The following is a 21,534-nucleotide window of genomic DNA, read 5'->3' on the forward strand; positions in this document are numbered from 1 at the left end:
AGTAGTAAATAAGAACAAAATGCCTTTGAAGCAGGATGCCAGGAGCTGATCAGTCCACCTACCTGGTGGAAGAACACCACTTAGAGCCAGTGATGTGATGAGTACTAGCTTACTAGAGACAAACCTGGGCAAGGTTCCCTTTCTAAATCAAATACACAGCTGTGGACAGGACAGGAAAGGTCTGTCTGCTCACCTTGCTCATTGTAGCAAGTCTTCCTCACTAAGGGCCATCAACACCTGTAGAAACAGAACTTTTCTCTCTAGAAGCTTTTGGCATTAATCGTGACGTTGCTTTCTTCCTTGGCCAGCAAACTGCTCGTGTTTCTACTGTCATCCCTACGTGTTGAAATGGTAGTTCAAAAAATTGATTAGTACTGCTTTCTGTAATTCCTATTTTGTTTTGTGAGCAGTTGTGAAACCAAAAGACTATCAAGTCTGATTTCGTAACTGGCTGTCTGACAAACTCTGTATTAGAGGCAAGTAACAGAGGAAAAATATGGTGAAGAATAGCAGACACATTTACTCAGAGCATCTAGGAAAATTCCTGTGCAATCACATGTCCCTTTCCAACCCCCAAAAGGCTCAAGAGGAACAGAATTCCCAGCATTAGCTTTTTAAGTGATTTAAGTTACAAAAGCTCTATATTGATGCTATTCAGGCCTTCTCACCAAAACTTCCATAGTTACTGTAGCCCATGCTGTACAAAACCAGCCATGTTGGGTCTAACCAAAAGTCCATTTAGCCCAGGCACCTAGCCTGCGGCGACAGACAGATCTTACTGCTGGAAGCAGCCCATTTGATGACCGTCACACTATAAACTTTTAAACAAAGCACTGAATACAACACACACAGACCCAAAAAGCCTGGTAGTTATGTAGAGTCGCTTGGCCTCTGTCAGGTGATTTCTTGAGCTAGATTCTGTCTACTTACTAGGTCCCAAAGGTTCGCTTTCTCAAGTACTTTTCCAGTCTTCCCTTGAACCTTTGTAAACATTTAGCACCAACAAAATTCCTGTGTCATGGTCTCCTACTAGTTCTGTTTGATGCCTCCTAGGTCAACTGAATACAATCAAAACCATAAGGTTACAATTCTATGAAATTATTTGCACAGGGAGAGACAGCCCTTCTAGGGAACTCATAATTTACTGTGGTACTTTTAAAGACAAGGTTATCCAAAAATTAGGTTCCAATTTCAAAATGTAAGCCATCCTTACAGAGCTACTGATAAGGCATACCTCTGTACTAAATATTTATATAATGCTGTAACTTAACGTAAATACATGTAACTTTAAAAGTCTGTGTACATGTCTCTGTTTCGTTCGTGTCTCCATTTCTTGTGAGTTTTTACTTTCTCAATATACCACTTCTGCCATGAAACACAGAGTCTTGAATGCAAAGCAGAGCTCACTGCTGGCAGATAGAAAGCAAAAGAAAGAGTAACAACAGGAAAAAAAAAGTACAGATTCAAAGCTATGCTGGGAAACAGGGTAAATCTTGCAAGTCCCCACAGTTTCTGGTATTTAATTGTAAAATAAATGCAAATAAAGCTGTATTTTATCACAAGGTTAATGCATATTAGAGAGCATTTGTATCTATGTAAGGATTATAAGAATATGCATGGACAACCTAGGAACTGGAACACCTATATTCAACAGGAAGAATCACCTTACCTAATACAAACACTGATCTCCAAGAACCTTCCTAATCTTTCTCTGTGAAAGATGAAATTTTCACTGTCACTGTGATTCCAAAACTTTTCAAAATTATATCAGGCTACAAGGTCTACCAAAAGTCCACCTTTACTCTATTGAATCAGTGAAACTTACAAAAAGACACCATAAAAAAGGGGCATTTTTTGGAGATGCAGAAAGACACAAACAATACTGTCCTGCAGTTACTTAGAAACCCCAGTTTCACAACAGATCATATGTAGTGTTAACTGTACACAAAGCAGAATTTGTAGTATGACTGGTTACATAGAAGAGCAATCTGCAACTGAAGTAAGCAAGAATCTAACAGAAGAGCTAGAACTTGTTTTAATTATTGGCACACCCCCCCTACCCTCCCACCCTGCAAAGGGGGAAAAAAACCCTCAAGAGTTAGGAATTCAAGCGTCCATTTTCCTACCAAGCTTTAACATGGCACTGCAGCCTTACCCTAAGAGGCAACGGAATCACACTAGATCTACAGACTTTCACTGGGAATCCCAATTCAAAATTGCAATGTAAGAGGGAAGACGAGGGAGGACAAAGGTAATCTGCTCCAGAGCTAATTATCTAACGCCTATGCGCAAGCAGAAGAGGCTGAAGTAAGCAGTGCAGTCAAGCATTATTCAGGAGGTAAAAGTATCTGAAGAATGGAAGTATACAAATACAATTATTATCCCATCTCTGTTATATCAACTGTAATTGTATAAGAAACAGGCATTGTTTACTTTCACATTTACAACTTTACCTCAATAAGAAATGTATAGGACAGGCTCCTCAGAAGAACAACATACTGTGTTTTTTGGTGTTTGTAGTTGGGTTTTTGTTTGGTTGGTTGGTTTTCAGTTTGTTTGGTTTGTTTTTAAAGAAAGAAGACATGAGAACATAGTTTTTCCTGTAATACCTTTAGGCAAAAAATGGTTAGAAACACACACAAAACAGTCAAGACTAATTTTGATATACAAGTTGCATATTTAGAAATTGTTTTCTTTCCATTATTGATGTGAAGATGCAATCCTATTTCACAGATTAACCAACAAATGTCATGCAAAGAGCACTGTGTTTCTCTGCACACATATGGCCCAAGCCATTTTAGTTGATTACATGTAGCAAGCTAAGTTCAGCCAGACTGAGACAAAAAAAAAAAAAAAAAATATCTCAAAGAATGAAAACAAGCAGGGGAAAAAAAATCCTCACTTTTCCCATTTTGATGACCTCCTGTAAAGGATGTATGCTAACACTCAAAATAGGTCATTCACAAAATCATGCTGGGAACAGATGAAGTTGGTTCAGATGCCTGTTAGTTTCCTTCAAGAAACATAACTTGCACCAAGATACCTGGATTCTCATCCAGCCTTAGCTGCCCCAAGAGGTGGGATTTCTTAAGACAAACAACCTAAAAATCTCAACCTCATGCTAAACTACATCTTCCCTGTTTTTATTTTAAACACTCCCTTGACTTTCCTTCACCCTTACCGCACCTTCTAGTTTTGCTTTCTTCCCATTTTCCCTGAGCTCCACTCATCCTATCTATCCAGAAATGACAACAGGTTTATCTTCAATAAACAGACAGCTTTCTGAGTTCTGTTTTCTCTCTCCCTCTTCAGTTTGTTTTCCTGTTCTTAATTCTACATAATGGCTAGAATTTTAGTTCTAGCTAAACGGCTAAAGCTTCTAATGGCTTTCAAGACTCCTAAAAATCTCCTGTCTTCGGTTTTACCACGGCAACTTTACTCACAAGCTCCAATGGCAGTCTGCAATTAAATACACTAAAACTTGGACAGCAACTCCTGATTAAGGGCTACAATTACTAAAAACTACACAAGGGTGAGTGAACAGTACAGAAAGGAAAACATTCTCCCCTGTGGCATTTTGGACATTTTTTTTTGCAAGTCACTGACCTCCAGCTGTGATAATACTCGCACTTGGTTTTTCCCAATATCTGTCATGAAAGGCTCTCAAAGAACAAGGGCACATTTCATTGCCAGCAGTATTTCATAACAGGAAACTTCTGTCTTGAAGGTCTCGACTTTGTTTCCCAGTTCTTGGGGATGAATATCCAAATTAGAACATTAAGTAGTCTTATATGTATGACGTTAGCATTCAGATTTAAGTTCCACAGTGCTGAAGTGGTACATAGTTACTTGGTTTTTCCATTTCTCCAATTCTTTATGAGGCCACCAAGGAAGCCTAAGTTACCATGAACTCAGAACCAGATACGAGACTTTAGCAAAACCAAATATACAGTCATAATTTAAAGTTAGTACATCAAGATTAGCCAAATCAGGTATCAGAAACAGAATCATATCTAATAACTGCAGGTTCAGTATTATTTAATTCAAAACAGCCTTTTGTTAAATGCAAATTAGTTAAGAGTAAGCACGTGCATCCAAAGAGCCAGTTCCACCATACTATCTCAACTAATTTAAACTTTAAAAAGTAACGCCACATAACTCAATATACACAGAAGTTCCGATTTCTTCATGCACTTTGTCAAGTTCAGAGCCATCAGGAAAAAACTTTACAAGATTTTCAGTTCATATTCAATACAGTATCATCCGTGAAATTATTATAAATAGATGTTCAATGAACTTGTATTCAAATAAGTGCTTTCTCAAGTCACAAGAGAACCCACTTAAATGTCTCAACTCTCCTTTATTGCATGAGCAACAATGTCTGTGCAGGATCACTTGCTCACACTTATACCAATTACATGTAAATTCTTGGTTTTCTTTTAAAAATAATCCTCATGTACTGATTGCTAGATTCTCTTTTAGATTTTTACCGCTTACGACTAACCAGTTTATTATTTTTGCTAAGGACCCTTTATTTCTTTCTAAGTACATAAAATGAATCCTATTTCACTATCAATATTTTTTCCTGTTAAATCTTGGTACAACAGAAGGTTTGAGGGATTATCTTAAAACACAGAATTTATGTCAATATTCAAACAGCAAGCACCTAGTTTTAGCACGAATAAGATAAGCCAAAAGGCAAGACATACCAAGGGAATTCTTTCCTTTCTCCTATTCCCTGTTTTTCACAAGCGTCCCTGCAAAATCATGCCATCTCTATTGCTGCAGGTTTCCTGGGATATATTTATAGAAAAAATAACGACAGATACTGTATTTTCACATCAGAGCCCAAGACCTTAATTGCTCTGAGTCATGACTTCCTGAACTCAAACAGGACTCTAATTTGTTTCAGGATAATCCAACCTCCTGGTCAAACCAGCAAAAAGTTTGATTAGCTTCCCCTCTAATACTCCATCATGAACAACAGAGTTTGGTCATGCTTGTTAATCTTTTGGTATTGTCTGCAGCGTATCAATTGCAGCATGAAGCAAAGCTGTCTAAACGGACAACAAAAAGCAGCACCAGAGAATAACCTTTGTGAAATACAGGAACAGCAGACAAACACAAAATACAATCAGACTGTGAGAAAATAAATAAAACATGAACCTCAGTGACAGACAGAAGGTGACAAAGCATAGGGAAGAGCGCAGCAGTCAAACTAGCATGGCACCAAATTTATTTGCTTGCTCTCTGCACCGTCAGGACAAGAGAGCTCTGAAAACATACATCAGACTCTACTGCAAGAACAATCACACTTTACTGCTGTCTGGTGACACCCTTGCCCCCCTCCCTGAGTAGCTGAAAAATAATTTTATATGCCAGGAAAAGATACCAGTCTTCCTCAGCTGGAGGAATGATCATCATGATACTGGATTTTGGAGAGGATAGGAAAATAAGAGGAAAGCCAAAGCATCTCTGCTTTGAAACAAGATTTTCCAGGTGTTTGCTTTATTCCTTTAGGGAAGACAGAAAAAAATGAGACTTTCGTAGCAAATGTAGGAAATGTAAATGAATGGGAGTATACGAAGTCTATTAAGTGAGCAAGAGAACGCAGAAGAACACTGCAGAAGCCCAATAGCTTTAATATAAACAGACAATAATTTCATGGAAATTCTGGTCTTCATCAATTAACAGCATTTTCAGTCAGAAAAAATTAGACAAAAATTCTGCTTCTTTAAATGTTTGCATCATCCATTTGAAAAAATAAAAACAGAAACCAAAGAACTACAGGATATTTTCTGCTGACATCATAAATATTATACAAATTCTCTTACCTCAAGGATCAGCCTCTTTCTTGATGCATCATGTATCAACAAATTTAAAGTTTAAAACCAGGGTAACTAGAAGAACATTTTCGAGATTTGGACTCCCTTCCCTCCAATTAAAATAGCTAGTGGTATCTTCATTTGTATGATCTTTTTCATAAATCCAGATGTTGCTTACCTGATGCCGAGTTCATGATGTTCTGCTGCACGGAAGGACTGGTGGGAGCTGTAACATTCATCTGGGAAAGCATGGCCTTTCTAGGATCTTGCCATGTTGTTGTTTGATCAATGTGACTATGACAAAAAAGAAAGCGGGAGTTAGGACAGTCATGCATTCACAACAATGACCTGCTAGCACAGAAAGTTTAACAAAAGCTTAAGCCTGCCAACAACAGCCACATTCAAAACCACGCAAGAACTGTTTGGATTATTACCAGCACTACTAGTAACAGTCAGATCCTGAAACTCTTACTCCAGCCACCACCACTTTCCCAAGAAACAGCCGTAGTGATCAGAGCTAGAGCAATGGTGAGATCAGGCTCAACACGAGTATCATCATCTAGACTGTTGAACCATAACTAGATGTCATACCCTTTAACTAAACATTCCCTTCCTTTTCTCATTGATTGTCATCAATTGTAAAGATTGTCATTCTTTAATGTGACTTCAGAGTCTTTCAAACCAAGCCAGTTATGTCTGGAATCTCAAGCACTGTCCAGTAACTTGGCATGATGAGCTCATATCTAGTGCCTAGGGAATTGTAATGAACTGGCTAGTGAGTAATCATCAAGAGCTCCCAAACTTTTTGTGCGTAGACCACATCCTCAGGTTATTTGATGAATTACTCCCCTCACCACTGACAACTGAACAATCTCTCTGTGGTAATTTAAGTAACCAGTCACACTAGAACAGTAATATAAAAGTGATGTGCAGCTGCCTTTCAACTTCATGTGAGAAGATGAGGCCAGCTGGACTGTCAATAACTCCAGTAGCCCCTCTGCGGAACCTAATTACAAAACTTTGGGAGCTTAGATCCATCTGTTTTGTAAAAACTGGAAAGTACATTCAGCACTGTCATTCACAAAAATATTCAATTGAATGAAAATACAAAAGCGTAATGAATCATTACTTCACCTCCTGCGTATGTGATTAGCATGTTTTGCTAATGAATAACAAATGCAGGCTATTCATAACAAGCATCAACGTTATCTCGATGCCATTAAGCAACATTGCTCTAAGTAGTACACGTAGACAAAAATAAAACTAATACACACCAAGCTTTGGCAACAAAGTTTGTGAGCGATTAATTTAGAGCTGGTATCAATTAAAACTCATAATTAAACAGTATTGTTATCAATTAGAATCCAATGCATCAACTTGATACCATTCTTTCCTTACATAAATAATCCCTAAAGTTACATTTTTGTGGATTACATGGAATGCCCTTTTTCATTTACTTCAGCAAAAACACAACATTTAAAGCTGCAATACAAATTCTACTGGTGATCTCAGTTCAAAACTAGGTAGTCCAACTCATACTTCCGCTTTGTATTCATGTCTTGCATTGTGGTTTTTATGTATCTTGGTGGACCAATGTGTATTTGTACTAAACTATCTAACAGGCTGTAAATTTCCATCGTCATGTTGGGATTAAATACTAACTGTGCAACTGTTTCTAATTCACAGTTTCTCTTACTTTAAAGCATATTCAAGTTTAGGAGCTGGTACTGTATTATTTTAGACACTCTAAAGGGATAAATAATTCAGATTTGGTCACCTCAACACCAGCATCTTTGTGGACACCAACATCTCAACCAACGAGAAACGAACCTAAATAAGCACTGTTGTAATTCATTTGATCAATTTAAGGAACATATTGAAGGTGAATCAGGCCTATTTTCTCCTTCAAGAAGGGAACCTAAGTTAATTAGGTCAAATACACGGACATTAGAAGAGATTAATCCCAAACTTTGTTTATCTATTTGCATGACTACAACATCGTAGAGCATTTGATCATAAATTAAGACTTTATCATAGGTCAAAGTGGACAAACAAAACAATCTTATTTTCTCCCTGCCCTAAGCAACTAATTGCTATGCCTAGGAACTTACTAAAGAAACTCTTGATTCCAATTAATAAAAATGAGCTCCACTGAATTGGTAAATGTTTTTAACATGTTATTTGATGTTCAAAAAGTTGGTATTTCCCCCCAATGTACTAAATTTTGTAACTACTTCATCATTTCAAAGAAGTGAGAATGAATAGATACAAATTCAGAAGACCACAGAATGGAGCAGTAGTCACCAAGATTACTTATGTTGAATTATTTATCACATTCTAATCACTGAAGGGACTTTCTGTCATAAGGTAAAAGGTAACATGAACTGTCTTTTAAAAAAGTTTTGGTTTAAAATATGTATATTTTCTCTAAACATGCACACTAGCAATTCCAGGTCAAAGAGTTACACACACTGTAGCATGGCCACAAAATAGGTAGGAATGTTATTTGTACAAAAATACAATAGTAAACAAAGTTCTACTTTGTCTGCGTGTGGCAACTACTGCCACTTTTCCCTTGCGTACAGGAACCCCCCCATTACTACAGCATTAATTAAAATGGTGTCACTACCATGTTAGTTTCCACGACACAGCTCATTTAATACAGGTACTATTAAGCACACTGCATCTTTGGTTGCGTATGTTTTCCAATATTCAGCTCCACTGAGAAACATGCTATATGCACTAAGACTTATTTATTTCCTTTTTAGCCTATTTATTGATAAAACAGGGCACAACATAGTAAAGACTGCCCTATAGATACTGGACTAACATAAACCTTCATACTGGAGAACATTTTTTCACTTTTCTGCTGGTCAATTTTGCAAAGCAGTGAAAGCAGGTAAAGATAATACAGATGTAAAAACACTGCACAGTAATGCTTTGCAGACTATGTGTTTAAATTACAGTACCAGCATGTGCTACTCCTCCCTCTATTTCTGATTTATTATATTTGCTCAACTCAGTTCTGGGAACAGTGGAAACTGGGAAAACACCACTGCACCCATGATTACGCATTCATTTATTTCCAATTAACTCCCATAAAAATCTGTGTAACACTATGAACTTATAAAATATCTACCTAAGGTATGTATTTTATAGCCTTTGGTTTTGTACACTGTTTGAGTGCAGAGTAAAAAACAGAAAGAAAAAAAAATGTCTTACTGCATTACAGAACCATTTTTGCAGTTAACTGTAGGAACACACTGAAGCAACATTCACCAGCTTTTCCAAACACAGAATCATAGAACGGTTTAGGTTGGAAGGGACCTTGAAGATCACCGAGTTCCATAGACAGGGATACCTCCCACTAGACCATATATAAAACACTGTACTATAAACTATATAAAACACTGGTTTTATTAAACATTCCATAGTATTAATTAATGATGTTTAAAATAATTTCCTCTAAACTATGTAATAAGGTCTGGAGTAAGTGGTGGACAGCATTTAAGGAGAGTCATTCCCACAGATGTAGATTTCAACACTGTAAGAAGCCACCCATGGATCATCCCAGCTTTCTTTAGCAGAAGGGTTGGCCACCTCTGTTGAGAGTCACACCTTGCCAGGTCTCATTTTGCCCCAAACACTTCTAAAAAAATTTTCCTACAATGGGGCTTTTTATTAAGAAAACCAACCTCTTAGATTGCTGTTTATTAGAGTATGCTTGATAATTTGTACCATTCTGTGGCAAGAAAAGAATTACGAGGAATAGAAGACATTTCAATGAACTGCTGAATGACAGCAGAATGAAGACTAAGAGCTAGACTTGTACAAGCTCAATCTTGCCAGCTTTTCTCCTTTTTACACATGCTTACCTCTTCCCCTGCCTTTATTCCAGAAACTGTTTGGAACAAAAGGAATCAAGAAAGACAGGTTCAAGCTGTTCGAGTCAAAAACCAAGGACCTTCTGTTTAAAGATTTGACCAAGTGTCTGGTCAAACTCCACGACGGAATAACATACAAGGAATTCCTGGGAGATCAATACTATGCTTCAGTTGCTAGCCTCAATACCTGCAACCCATCAGGTAACTGTAACAGCCCCAGGAAGAAGTCCGTGAATTGCAGTTCTTAGCCTTGTAGGCATGGACGGTTTCTTCTGTAGCTGTCCATCTGATTTTTTTAAAGCAGAATGAGGATAGCTCATGAAGATGCCAGTATACTTTTCTCAAAGTTCCTTGGATGAACTGAAAACAGTCTTGAAGGCTGCTGCTCTGGCATCAGAGGGAATCAAAGATTTCTACTCACCTTTAGGAAATATGCACTTTGAGAAACAGTGGAAAGAACCTACCCTGTCCCATCAGTGTGCGTTCAGTGCGATCTGTGATTAATATACATATTTTTTGTGGCACACTGAATATATTTTCCACATGATGACACTGTTGGCATGGGTGGGATGGGAGTGTTTAAAGGCAGGATCTGAACTCTCCCTGTCCTTTCCCCTTTTCAGATCTCCTCCACGTGTGTACCTTCCTTGAAGACAAGTAGCAAGATGGGAAGGACCGTTGCTGGAAGGGGAGCAAATTTCAAGTCATGACTCCTCTCGTGCCCTCAGCGCCGAACACCCACCCGCAGAGGGCCCTCTGCCTCCTTCACTGCTTTCTCTGCCCTTCCTCATCACTCTGAAAGTGGCTGTTTGAGACTTTACCGTTCTCTGCTGCTATCATGGCAAGAAATAAAATCTTAAATCTAAACAGGTGTCCTGAGATCTTTCAAAACGGTCCTGAACATGTCTGAAGATGGGATAGATGAATGGACTATGAAAGAAGCAATTTTCAAAGTACCTCCAATTCTGAACACAAGGACAGCATTATCAATTCCTCAAGACTGCTAAAGCCTACCACGCGAAGTATAGTTAAATGTTCATGCGGAGTTGTTAACATGGATAGCTATTTTAGGCAGCAGTAGCTTCCAACTTTTCCCTAGCTGAGCATCACTTGAGAACATACTGACATTACGTTCCTCACTTTACCAACTACACTCCAATCAGTAGTCGTCTTAGAATGAAGAGCCACAGAAGGAAAGTCTCAAAGTAAGCAAGCTGGTTACGTTAAAATCATACTAATCATAAGGTTGGTTCAATAAGGCAAAATTTGTCACCTCCCACTCATCTCTGTGCTTCCTGACCTACACACCCGTTTCCTCCACACCTTCCCTCAAAACCTTTCTCTTCAACCTCCTTCAAACCTCAGTCCTTACATGTATCATACCTACTCCATATCCTGAGTTTTTGAATGGTATATACTAAGAAACCACCCAAAACACATCACAACAGATCACTTCTTTTCCACAACTTCCAAACCATGCTCATCAGCTTATGGAACACAAAGCAGGCAACCCCCACTTACATGGATGAAATGTTTACATAAATACTAGTACTACAGGAATGAATATAGCTCTTAATTGTGTTGAGTATCTGCAGCATATGCACCAGGGTAACTTGCTAGAATATATATTTCTGATTATCAATTTAGGTATGGAAACAGGGCATTCTCCACAGGTAAAGACCTTTCCTTCTGTTTTGAACAGCTGTGCAGAAAAGGTCTAAACGGACATAACAAGAACTCTTGACACCAACACTACATTACCTTTCCCTGCACTAAATAGATTTTTTTTCCATAGTAGCTGCATTACATGACAACTGCCCCAATTCTTACATTCAATATCTTTTTTTTAAATGGCCTGAGCCACACCTTGATAAAGGACTACTGTCAACCTCAAACTTTTTTAAAAATGTCAGCAAATTAGATTAAATCAATGAAAATCAGCCGTTATATTTAGTACAGTACTATCAAATTAAACTTAGATTCTACCTACTCATGAACTAGAATAGAATCACAGCTCTGTACTATGTGCACAGAACAAAATGAATAAACAGTCTTGGAATTAAAATCAACATCTCTAGGACAATCAAGGAACATAAGACATTTTACTTCATAGAATTAATTCTCAGATCCAACATCTAGCTATCTGACACTATTATTGTTCATTTATGTCTAGGCGAAGTAAATCCTTGTTAAAACAGACAAATATTGTATAAACTAAGGAAATTAACTTAGACTGTACCATAAATACAGGTCGATGGTAACGGGCCTTAGAAAAACAAAGCTAGAACATGCTAAATCAAGAAGAGCGACTGTTCCAAGCCACAACACCCCCCACCAAAAAGCATTTTGAAAGTGCTATGCATTATGAAGAGAACCAAGCTGCCTCTCCCAACCTGCCCCAAGTTTTACAGTCATATACTAATTATTTACATATTGACAAGAACAACTTTAAAGAAAAGAAAAATATTCTATTTTTTTTGCATGCAAAGAGCATTTCTGCAGTTACTAAGAATCAGAATTTCTAATTGAAAGAAATCTTTATTACCATTAAACACTATTACATGCTGGAAGATTTGTCAGATTCAATTTCTAACCTAATTTTAAAGAGTTGGTAGTTTGCGGTATGGGGTTTTTTTGTTTGGGGAGGAAGAAGGAGGGCAGTTGGTTGGTTTGTTTGTTGTTTGAGTTTTTTTAAGGTACAATGGAAAAGAAGCAGGAAATCAAGAGACAAAAAAATTTTAAAAAAATTAAAAAAAAATCACAGAATGGTAGGGCTTGGAAGGGACCTTTGGAGATCATCTAGTCCAACCTGCCCCCACCAAAGCAGGTTCACCTAGAGCAGGCTGCACAAGAATGCATCCAGGTAGGTTTTAAATATCTCCAGAGGAGACTCCACAATCTCTCTGGGCAGCCTGTTCCAGCGCTCTGTCACCCTCAAAGAAGTTTTTCCTCATGTTCAGACAGAATTTCCTGTGCTCCAGTTCCGTTGCCCCTTGTCCTGTTGCTGGGCACCACTGAAAAGAATCTGGCCCCATCCTCTAGACACTCACCCTTTACATATTTATAAGCATTGATGAGATCCCTGCTCAGTCTTCTCTTTCCCAGGCTAAACAGACCCAGGTCTCTCAGCCTTTCCTCACAGGAGAGATGCTCCAGTCCCTTGACCATCTTGATTGCCCTCCGCTGGACTCTCTCCATTAGTTCCTTGTCTTTCTTCAACTTGAGAGCGCAGAACTGGACACAGTACTCCAGATGCGGCCTCACCAGGGCAGAGTAGACGGGGAGGATGACCTCGCTCAACCTGCTGGCCACACTCTTTTTAGTGCACCCCAGGAGATCATTGGGCTTCTTGGCCACAAGGGCTCGTTGCTCCCTCACGGTCAACTTGTTGTCCACCAGGATTCCTAGGTCCCTCTTTGCAGAGCTGCTTTCCAGCAGGTCAACCCCTAACCTGTGCCGGTGCATGGGGTTATTCCTCTCGAGGTACAGGACCCTACACTTGCCCTTGTTGAACTTCATCAGGTTTCTCTCTGCCCAACACTCTAGCCTGTCCAGGTCACACTGTATGACGGCACAGCCTTCTGTCAGCCTGTCGGAGGTCAGCCACCCCTCCTAGTTTTGTGTCATCAGCAAACTTGCTGAGGGTACACTCTGTCCTTTCATCCCGGTCATTTATGAACATGTTGAACAGGACTGAACCCAGTACTGACCCTCGGGGAACACCACTAGCTACAGGCCTCCAACTAGACTCTGTGCTGCTGATCACAACCCCCTGAGCTCTCCCATTGAGCCAGAAAATCATATTTGTTACTTTTCATTGAAAATAACCTTTAGATGCTAACAGACTAATAAAATGAAATCATTCCTAAAAACAGATAACTGATCTGCCTTTGCACAAGGTGTGATACACCCTCACATTTGTACTCCAGTTTCTGCATTGAAAAGACAAACTGTATTATCAACAGCCACATCAGAAACAACCACACAAAGGACACAAAAAGAATTACTTAAATCCTTCAAGAAAGGCTTATCTAAGAGGCCTTAAGTTTTGATATTCTGTAGTATTTATTGCAACTACAGTGTCCTTGTTGGTAGGAATGCTGTTCAAGGTGTGTTGAGGACTTCATTTGTATAGCAGAATTCTCAGTCATTACAAAACCATGATTCTTTCTTCCTCTTTTTTGCCTTTATTAGCAAAGTCACCTTATACACTGTGCACAGGCACTATGTTATTTTTAATGAGGACTTCCCTTTCACAAGAAAGGATCTTTTCAGAAAATATGTTTTTATTGAAATGTGTAATAGAAATGTGCCATTAGGAAGAAAAGCAAAAGACAGCGAAGAGATATTTTAAGCTTAGGTACGAGATGATCAGACTAGATGAAACAAGGCAGAATACATCATCCATCGCTTCTCTTTGCATTTGGACGTGCCTCTTCATAAAAGGGTATTTCAGAAAAATAGTCACAAACATCTAGAAAGACAAGTTGTTCTTCAGTATAAAAGCATCAGCATAAGAACTACAAAAGCATCTCTCAATGAAGTGATGCTTGTGTTTACAATGTAGACAAGCCTTATATTTTACATCTGTGACATAATTATTTCCAGTCTCTAGTGAAGTTGAGACGACTAACTTGGATTTTGGTTTTCAGGTTTTTGGGACTATTTTAGCAATTCACTGAATTTCATAGAAATCCCATTTTATTAAAAGCAAAACACAAACACACACCACTGACCACATCATGACACACCTACCAAAACTGTTGACTTGGCATTGTGTACTTTTTGTATTGGGGATGGCTAGGAAAGTCTCCGTGTAACACAAGTAAGTGCACAAATGAACCTAAACCTAATTATTTCACTTGGTGTGAAATTTCAACTTTTCATTATATCCCAAATGTGAACTGCTCCATTGACAAGCCTGTCACCTATGATTCTGCTTTACCTCAAATGACTAAGCTACAGATTCTGTTCTTTCATTTTTCCTTTGTCTTCCTAAACAGCTTTCTTCAACCCACATAATGTCTAACTTTCTGAAAGGTCTTCCCTTTTTATTTCTTTTCATCTAAGAACTTTAAAGATTAGATGAATCATGACCAGAGTAAGATTCTCCTGAAATAATTCAATAATGGCATTTATTAGAGCTGTCACCAGTACATCAGGGCTTGACATATATACTGAAAGTTAGTTCTCCTGGTGACCCTAGGAGAAACTGAGTATTTCTGCTCTTGAAAATACCATAAATTATCTCAAAAAAATAAAGTCAACTTCAAACTAACCCCGTTGCCAAATCTTACATAAACTTGTCCTGTGCATAGGCAATGTAGGCTACCTGCAATATATCCACCTACATATCACAGAATCAGAGAATTGCTGAGATTGGAAGGGACCTTTAAGATCATCAAGTCCAACTATCAACCTACCCTGACAAAACCACATCTAAATCATGTCCCCAAGTACCACATCTACCCTTTTTTTAAACACCTCCAGGGATGGCGAATCCACCACCTCCCTGGGCAGCCTGTTCCAATGTATGATAACCCTTTCAGTGAAAAAATGTTTCCTAATATCCAGTCTAAACCTCCCCTGACATAACTTGAATCCATTTCCTCTCATCCTATCACTTGTCATCAGGGAGAAGAGGCCAGCCCCCACCTCTCGACAACCTCCTTCCAGGTAGTTGTAGAGTGATAAGGTCTCCCCTCAGCTTTCTCTTCTCCAGGCTAAACAACCCCAGTTCCCTCAGTCATTCCTTGTAAGACTTGTCATGATAAGACTATCATTCTAGTAGGCAGACAAGAAACTGGAACATCTACTTCTGCAGAGGCCTAATTGCTACAGGAGAATCACAAATATGGTGGTCTGACCACAGGGCAGCTGCAAAAGTGACAGCATCTACTAATTCAAGAACAGGGCCAGATGCAAATTCCTAGGAAGGGCAGCAATAGCTAGAAGGCCAAGATGGGTCTGACATGGCAGATAGGCTAGGGGACCCCACAGGTGAATTTTCCACAGTTCAGTTTAGACGTGGGATGAAAGAAAAAGTTTAGAGTAGTAACAGCCTCAGCATGAACTGCTCTGATTACCACTCTCAAAAACTGGAGTGTTGCATGCAGAGATTTCTGGGTTATGGTTGATGATGCTCTTAGGACATTACACACAATGGAGTGGATTCAGCTTTGCCCGAGGGTAGAAGCTGTGACATTCTTTGTGATCCCTTTTTTCTATCCTATTCAGGGGATTTCAAGAAAAGATTAAAACATGAAACTAAGTCTTCAGCTATATGGGCCATGTTTAATTAGGCATTGCAGACTTAAAAGTGAAGTACTTTTCTTTGCAAACGGTGTAACAAAGTTACAGGTTTATACCTCAAGTAGCATTAATACATTGTTGAGATAACATAAATTTCAATTCCAAGCAGCAACAGTAAAGAGAAAAGCCTGAAGGGGAAATGAGACAGCTCTGTTAGCAATTATCTCTATCCCCAATTCAGTCCTCCATAAACACTTCCCTAAATTTGAACCACTATTAGACAAGGAGACACACTTAAAATGGCCCCAAAATCCTTTTAGGACTTTCCAACTGTCTTTGCAAATAACAAATCCAACAAAAGGAAAAGCTGTTGGTCACACAGCAATGAAAACCTCATCTGCTGAAAGGTGATATTCCACCCATTGCTTGAGAAAAGCACTGTGTTTCCACTTGTCCTCTCCACATCAACTTCCAGTATTTCCTTAGGTTTCAGATTTATTACAGCCTAATACATGTAAAAGCATACAGCAATAAAATTCATGACTTCTTAATCTGACAGTTTCCCAAAAATGTCAGACAAACACATCCCCCGCCCACCTAAAACTTGTAAGAGTTTGTCTCTTAAGGACAGTCATGTCTCCAGCCATGGCCTAATTGCCTCAAAGAAATAGAAACATAAATAAAAGTTGCTGAATATTGCTGCAGTACATAATATGGCTGTATTTTTGAGTTTTCCTTTTTCTTTCTTCTGTTTGACAGGTCTTTATGCATGAACTAAACAAAGCTTCTGTTGGATTACTTCATCTATGCTACTGATGACGTCCTCACCAAATCATACCACAGTCATATGATGACAAGAGAGCATACTGGTGGTATGACAACAGACAGCTCTATCCTACTTTCAGCTTGCAAAAGCACACCTCAAAATCAACATTCAGTTGTTCAGTGTGCAATCATGTGTTGTGTCACAGCTGTGATTTCATTACCTTTGAGAAAGAACACAAGCAAAATGTGTGAGAATGGTGGGCACGAACATCCTGTTGACCAGGTGGGAAGAGAGCCTGTCAGAGCTCCAGCCCCTTAATTAAAGTATGAAATAGAACCCTATATACTATGCTACTTAATTACTGTCCTAGGCAGCAGAAATTCATTCAGCAAATTAATGGTTTGAATCTGAACTAGAACAAAGTGGTAAAGGGAACTTAAATGCCTTAAATGTCTCCAACAGAAGTCTAATTGGTGCAGAAAGAGATTTTGCACACAGTCACTAAGAGTCAGGCAAGTTCTTCCAGAAATCCCTCTGGAATTTATTCCTAAAGTAGTTGCAGCTTGCAAGATGCTAAGAGCTACCAGAAATTCCTGAAAGCAGGGCCCATAAAGCTATGGACACTGATACACGAAACAGAGGTTTTACAGATACACAAATACAGTGTTTAACATTAAAGTAGTCAAAGGCAGCCTTCATTAGCCCTAGCCTGCATGCACACAGTGCATGATACCTACACCGAGGATTCTACACTAAGCTGACTGTTCTGATTATAAACATCTTGCTGGTTTGGAGTTGCAGAACAGCACTGTCCTTGGGAAAGCACTCACAGAAAGGTCCTCACTTCGGTGATTAATGCTAAACTGGACGGTGTGCAGTAGGTGGGCAGTAGGCAGTCTAACCATACATGCATGACTAATAGAAGAGATGAAGGCATGACATGATGTTCAAAGGTTTGCCAAGGTGGCACCACTTTTATTATAATATACTCTTGAAACAACTGCCATTTGTCAAAGCAAAAACTGAAGCGATAACACGCTTTTTTTTGCTTTTATGATTCCTTTTCACCCTGCACTCAAGGGACTCATCCAGAAAAATAAGGCTAGTATCACAACACTTAGAAGTATTTTAACTTGAGTCTCAAAAATATGATTCTTGAATTCCTGTGTGGATTTCCCAAATGAAAGATCATTTTTTGAGTTTCAGGAAAAAGAAAAAAAAAATAGTATGAGGGCATTTTCATTTCCAAGGCTCTTTCTATTATTTTGAAAACTATAAGAAACTGCAGTAATACGGAAACAAAGAAGAAAAGGCCTTGCTCTTACAGTCCTTGTACCCAGTTCAACCCTTTCCCAAACTCCATAAAGGACTAAATGCTTTGATCACATTCTGTATCACCAGATTTATTTAATTTTAAACTTGCCTTCTCGGTTCCACAGCAGAAAAAGAGGCTACGTGTAAGGAAAACCTCCCCCTTCTCTCCACCCTGCCCCCAACGGTAAGAATTTGCTTCCCCTAGCTAAGTCACCCAGCATACTCAGAATTCATCCTTCTTTCTGTCCTTAATTTTAAATGAAAGACAAAGATGTATCACCAAGGAGAGCAAGTCTAAAGGAAGAACTGTCTCCGCTGCTATTTCAAGTGAAATTATTGGATTAATTTAACTTTACAGATACCCTCCTACGCCCCTGCTTAGCAAACACAGAGAAGCCCTTCTTGAGATGTGACCATTTTGTCTTCTGTGCCACTAAGGACAAGATTACACAAACACTAACTTTCACATTAAGAGAAGGGCAGACGATTTTCAGAAGTGATGGGCCACTGAATACGTTATCACTTTGTTGTCCTTTTATCTCTAAGATTCTATCTTATTTCTCTCTCCCTAGTTAGCTCTTAAAAGGAGACAAAGAAAGCAAGAGAGAAATCAAATGCCTCTCTGCATGAACAGGAGCCAGGCAATTTTACACCCCCTTCTATATACCCTATTTTTGGTTGCCTGAAGGTTTTCAAGTCAGAGAGGCTTGCCTAAGCATGCTGCAATAAAAGCCGCTATAGCCAGCTGCCTTAGTATCTAAAGGGGGTTCCTAGCAATCTTGTTGAATAACCCTGAGGCTAACCACCACCAAGGAAAACAAAATATTAAGATAAAAAGATTCTTTAGGTTGTTTCCTTATTGCTCTAAGTAGGAAGTCTCAGAGGGCAGTTCAAACTGGTTGCTTGAGTGTTCAGACAATGATCACTCCCAGATGGCCTTGACAGGATAAGCTGATTCTAAGAAACCATTAGGTAGGACCTACTGGAAATGAATGCAAAGCTTTCTGCTACAAACAATAAGTGGATCTGTTTTTCTTGCCATTAAAATCATTAATATTGTCAACTATTTTTAATATATGCTTCAAACTGAGACTTGATACCTTCAATCAGATTGGCTGTTCAGATGTTCTCAGTTTTACTTATACAAACAGTCTTACGGACAATCTTTTCCCTCATTTGAGACGGCAGCTTAGGAAAAAAAAAATACCACCAAACAACTCCTCTATTTCCTTTCTCTATACTTATGCGTTTTTATGTTTTTCTCCTTTTTTTTTCCCCTTTTCCACTTCTACATCCTGTATTACATTTTTTTTCATCCCTTTTTGACTCTTCCTTATGACCATGTCTCAGGGACCCATTTTTACTTTTACAGATCAGACAAACACTACATGCTGCCGAGTTCAGAGGCAAATATTCGCATCTCTGAAGACTTTGCAGATTGCCATATAAAACAAGGACAAAAATCTTCCAACAGCAAGTTGCTGCCTGAGTCAGTACTTGTGAACTAGCAACTTGTGAGCAGCCAACTCTAGGCAATCTTGCACACTATTTCTTGCCAGCAAATTATTCTTTTTCATCCTCCATGCTTCAGCTCCCCAGAGACAGATTTCCCAAGTTGCAACGCTCCAGAAGCAACAGATCCAACTCACTGTCTGAAGGCTATGCTTTGAAAAGTTATTTTTATTTACCCATTTAACCTAGGGTGGCAAAGACAATACAGAGCAAAACCATGAGAAGAGATTAAGCTACTTAAATTATATAATTTAAAATTATAGCTGTAATAATTAAATGTATAGTATACTTAAATATAATACCTATTATATTCACTTTTAAAAGTGAACTAAACAATGTTTTCAGCCTGAGGATTTTCAAGGTTCTGTATTTCCCTTCACCAGTCACAAAGAGTTTAAAAGGTCATCAGTTTAAAAAGTATTTCAGAAGCCCGTTGTTAATAAATAATGTAAAGTAAAACTAATTTTGAACTCAAATTTCATTACAAGTTTCAGAAGTTATCAAATGGAAATTTTCATTTGTATTTTGTTTTATTATCAAGACTTTGGGGAAGTAACAGAGAAACCTAGACAGTAAAATCACCATCAGCAAAACAAATTCTATATGCTTTCTAGAAAGAAAACACGCATGTATTATTTAAAGAGGTCTGAAGTTTTAATTTATTCCATTAAATCAACATAATAGATACCAATATGTATTTGATTTGCAGTAATTTGATTTGCTTTTGAGTATCTTTTTGGTATAGAGGGAATTAAAAATAGTGATTATAAAATGTGTTAGGCAGAGGACCATTTAAAAGCACATAACTTAAATTACTAACTGTTCTTAAAGTACAAATTTCATCTAAAGATACGTAACAGTTTAGTCTTTGCCAAAATTAGCAGCTACCATGTTTTATCAATAAACATAGTGAAGTACTTATTTAGAAACTGTTCAAGGCTCCCCTTAGGATGCAAAACAGATTACAAAAAAAAAAAATCATAGTTGTCCAACTTTCACTTAATTTCATCAGGAGATTCACAATAAGAGTAGAATTTCCAATAAATTCTAAATAACTTAAAATTATTCCCTAACTTAGCATAAGTTAATTCCAAATTTAGAATCCCTGTAGTCTTCATCTACTACTTATCAAAATCAGGATTCAGTCATTGCAGGGTGAGGGTGATTGGTGTTGCTGCAGTGGGAGAAGGGGGAAAAACATATTTACTTATTGGTATACATTTTTAAAACACATGCACCCATAAAATATACATCTAGCATTTAAAAATCTTGCTTACTAGTAACAGACCTCTCTAATACAATAAAGATATGAATACACCCTACCCACATAAAAGATCAGAATACAGGTCACACCAGAAGTTATTTGTGTGTCTTTTTTAATGGCTAAAAACATCATTATAATCAAGCTCTCCTTCCAGGATAGTCCCTCCCCACTTTCTAACAGTCCACCTTAGAGACTTCCCCAACCCAAACTTTATGCTTGAACAGTATGGGGTTTATTTTCCTTTTAGGAAGTGAGGCCAGCTCTTAACACAAGAACTCCCTGACACTGTTTGCTGACCATTAGTCAGCACTTCCCTGCGACCCATCCCTTTCCTCCACTCCCTTTCAGTTCCAAATGACACCATTATAAACTTCCAGCTTTTCCTTTTTCGCCTGCAAAATTCACATTTTAGAAATTCCCTTGATGGTGAAGAAGCTTAAGTATTAAGTCACTTTGAACTCTTGGACAAACAGAGCTCCTTTAATCTCTTATAGAAGACAGGTTTTCTACAGCCAAAAGTTGTCTTACCACCATTCTACAGGGCTACTTCAGCCCACCAACCAGGGAGGCAAAATTGTCTTAAACCCTTCAATTCAAACACAATTGTAAGCACAAGCTCTGAAGGCTGTTTAGGTTTTTTCTATTTGTTTGGGTTTGGCTCATTCAGTAGCTACCATATAAAATTCTGGAGACAAAAGGTATTTGTTTCATAACCTG

The 21,534-nt window shown here is 38.4% G+C and overlaps 1 protein-coding gene across 1 annotated transcript in view; it reads right to left on the minus strand.

Annotated features, from left to right (window-relative positions):
• YAP1 (Yes-associated protein 1) overlaps positions 1-21,534 on the minus strand; it is a gene marked incomplete at its 5' end in the record, with an annotated part of 91,056 nt that overhangs the window by 36,612 nt on the left and 32,910 nt on the right. The window contains one exon of the mRNA XM_009889405.1: positions 6,004-6,119. Coding sequence (XP_009887707.1) covers positions 6,004-6,119 — 116 coding nt within the window. The remainder of the gene's footprint in view (positions 1-6,003; positions 6,120-21,534) is intronic.

The sequence above is a fragment of the Charadrius vociferus genome, unplaced genomic scaffold, assembly GCF_000708025.1.
Source record: "Charadrius vociferus isolate BGI_N301 unplaced genomic scaffold, ASM70802v2 scaffold87, whole genome shotgun sequence".
NCBI classification, from domain to species: Eukaryota; Metazoa; Chordata; class Aves; order Charadriiformes; family Charadriidae; genus Charadrius; species Charadrius vociferus.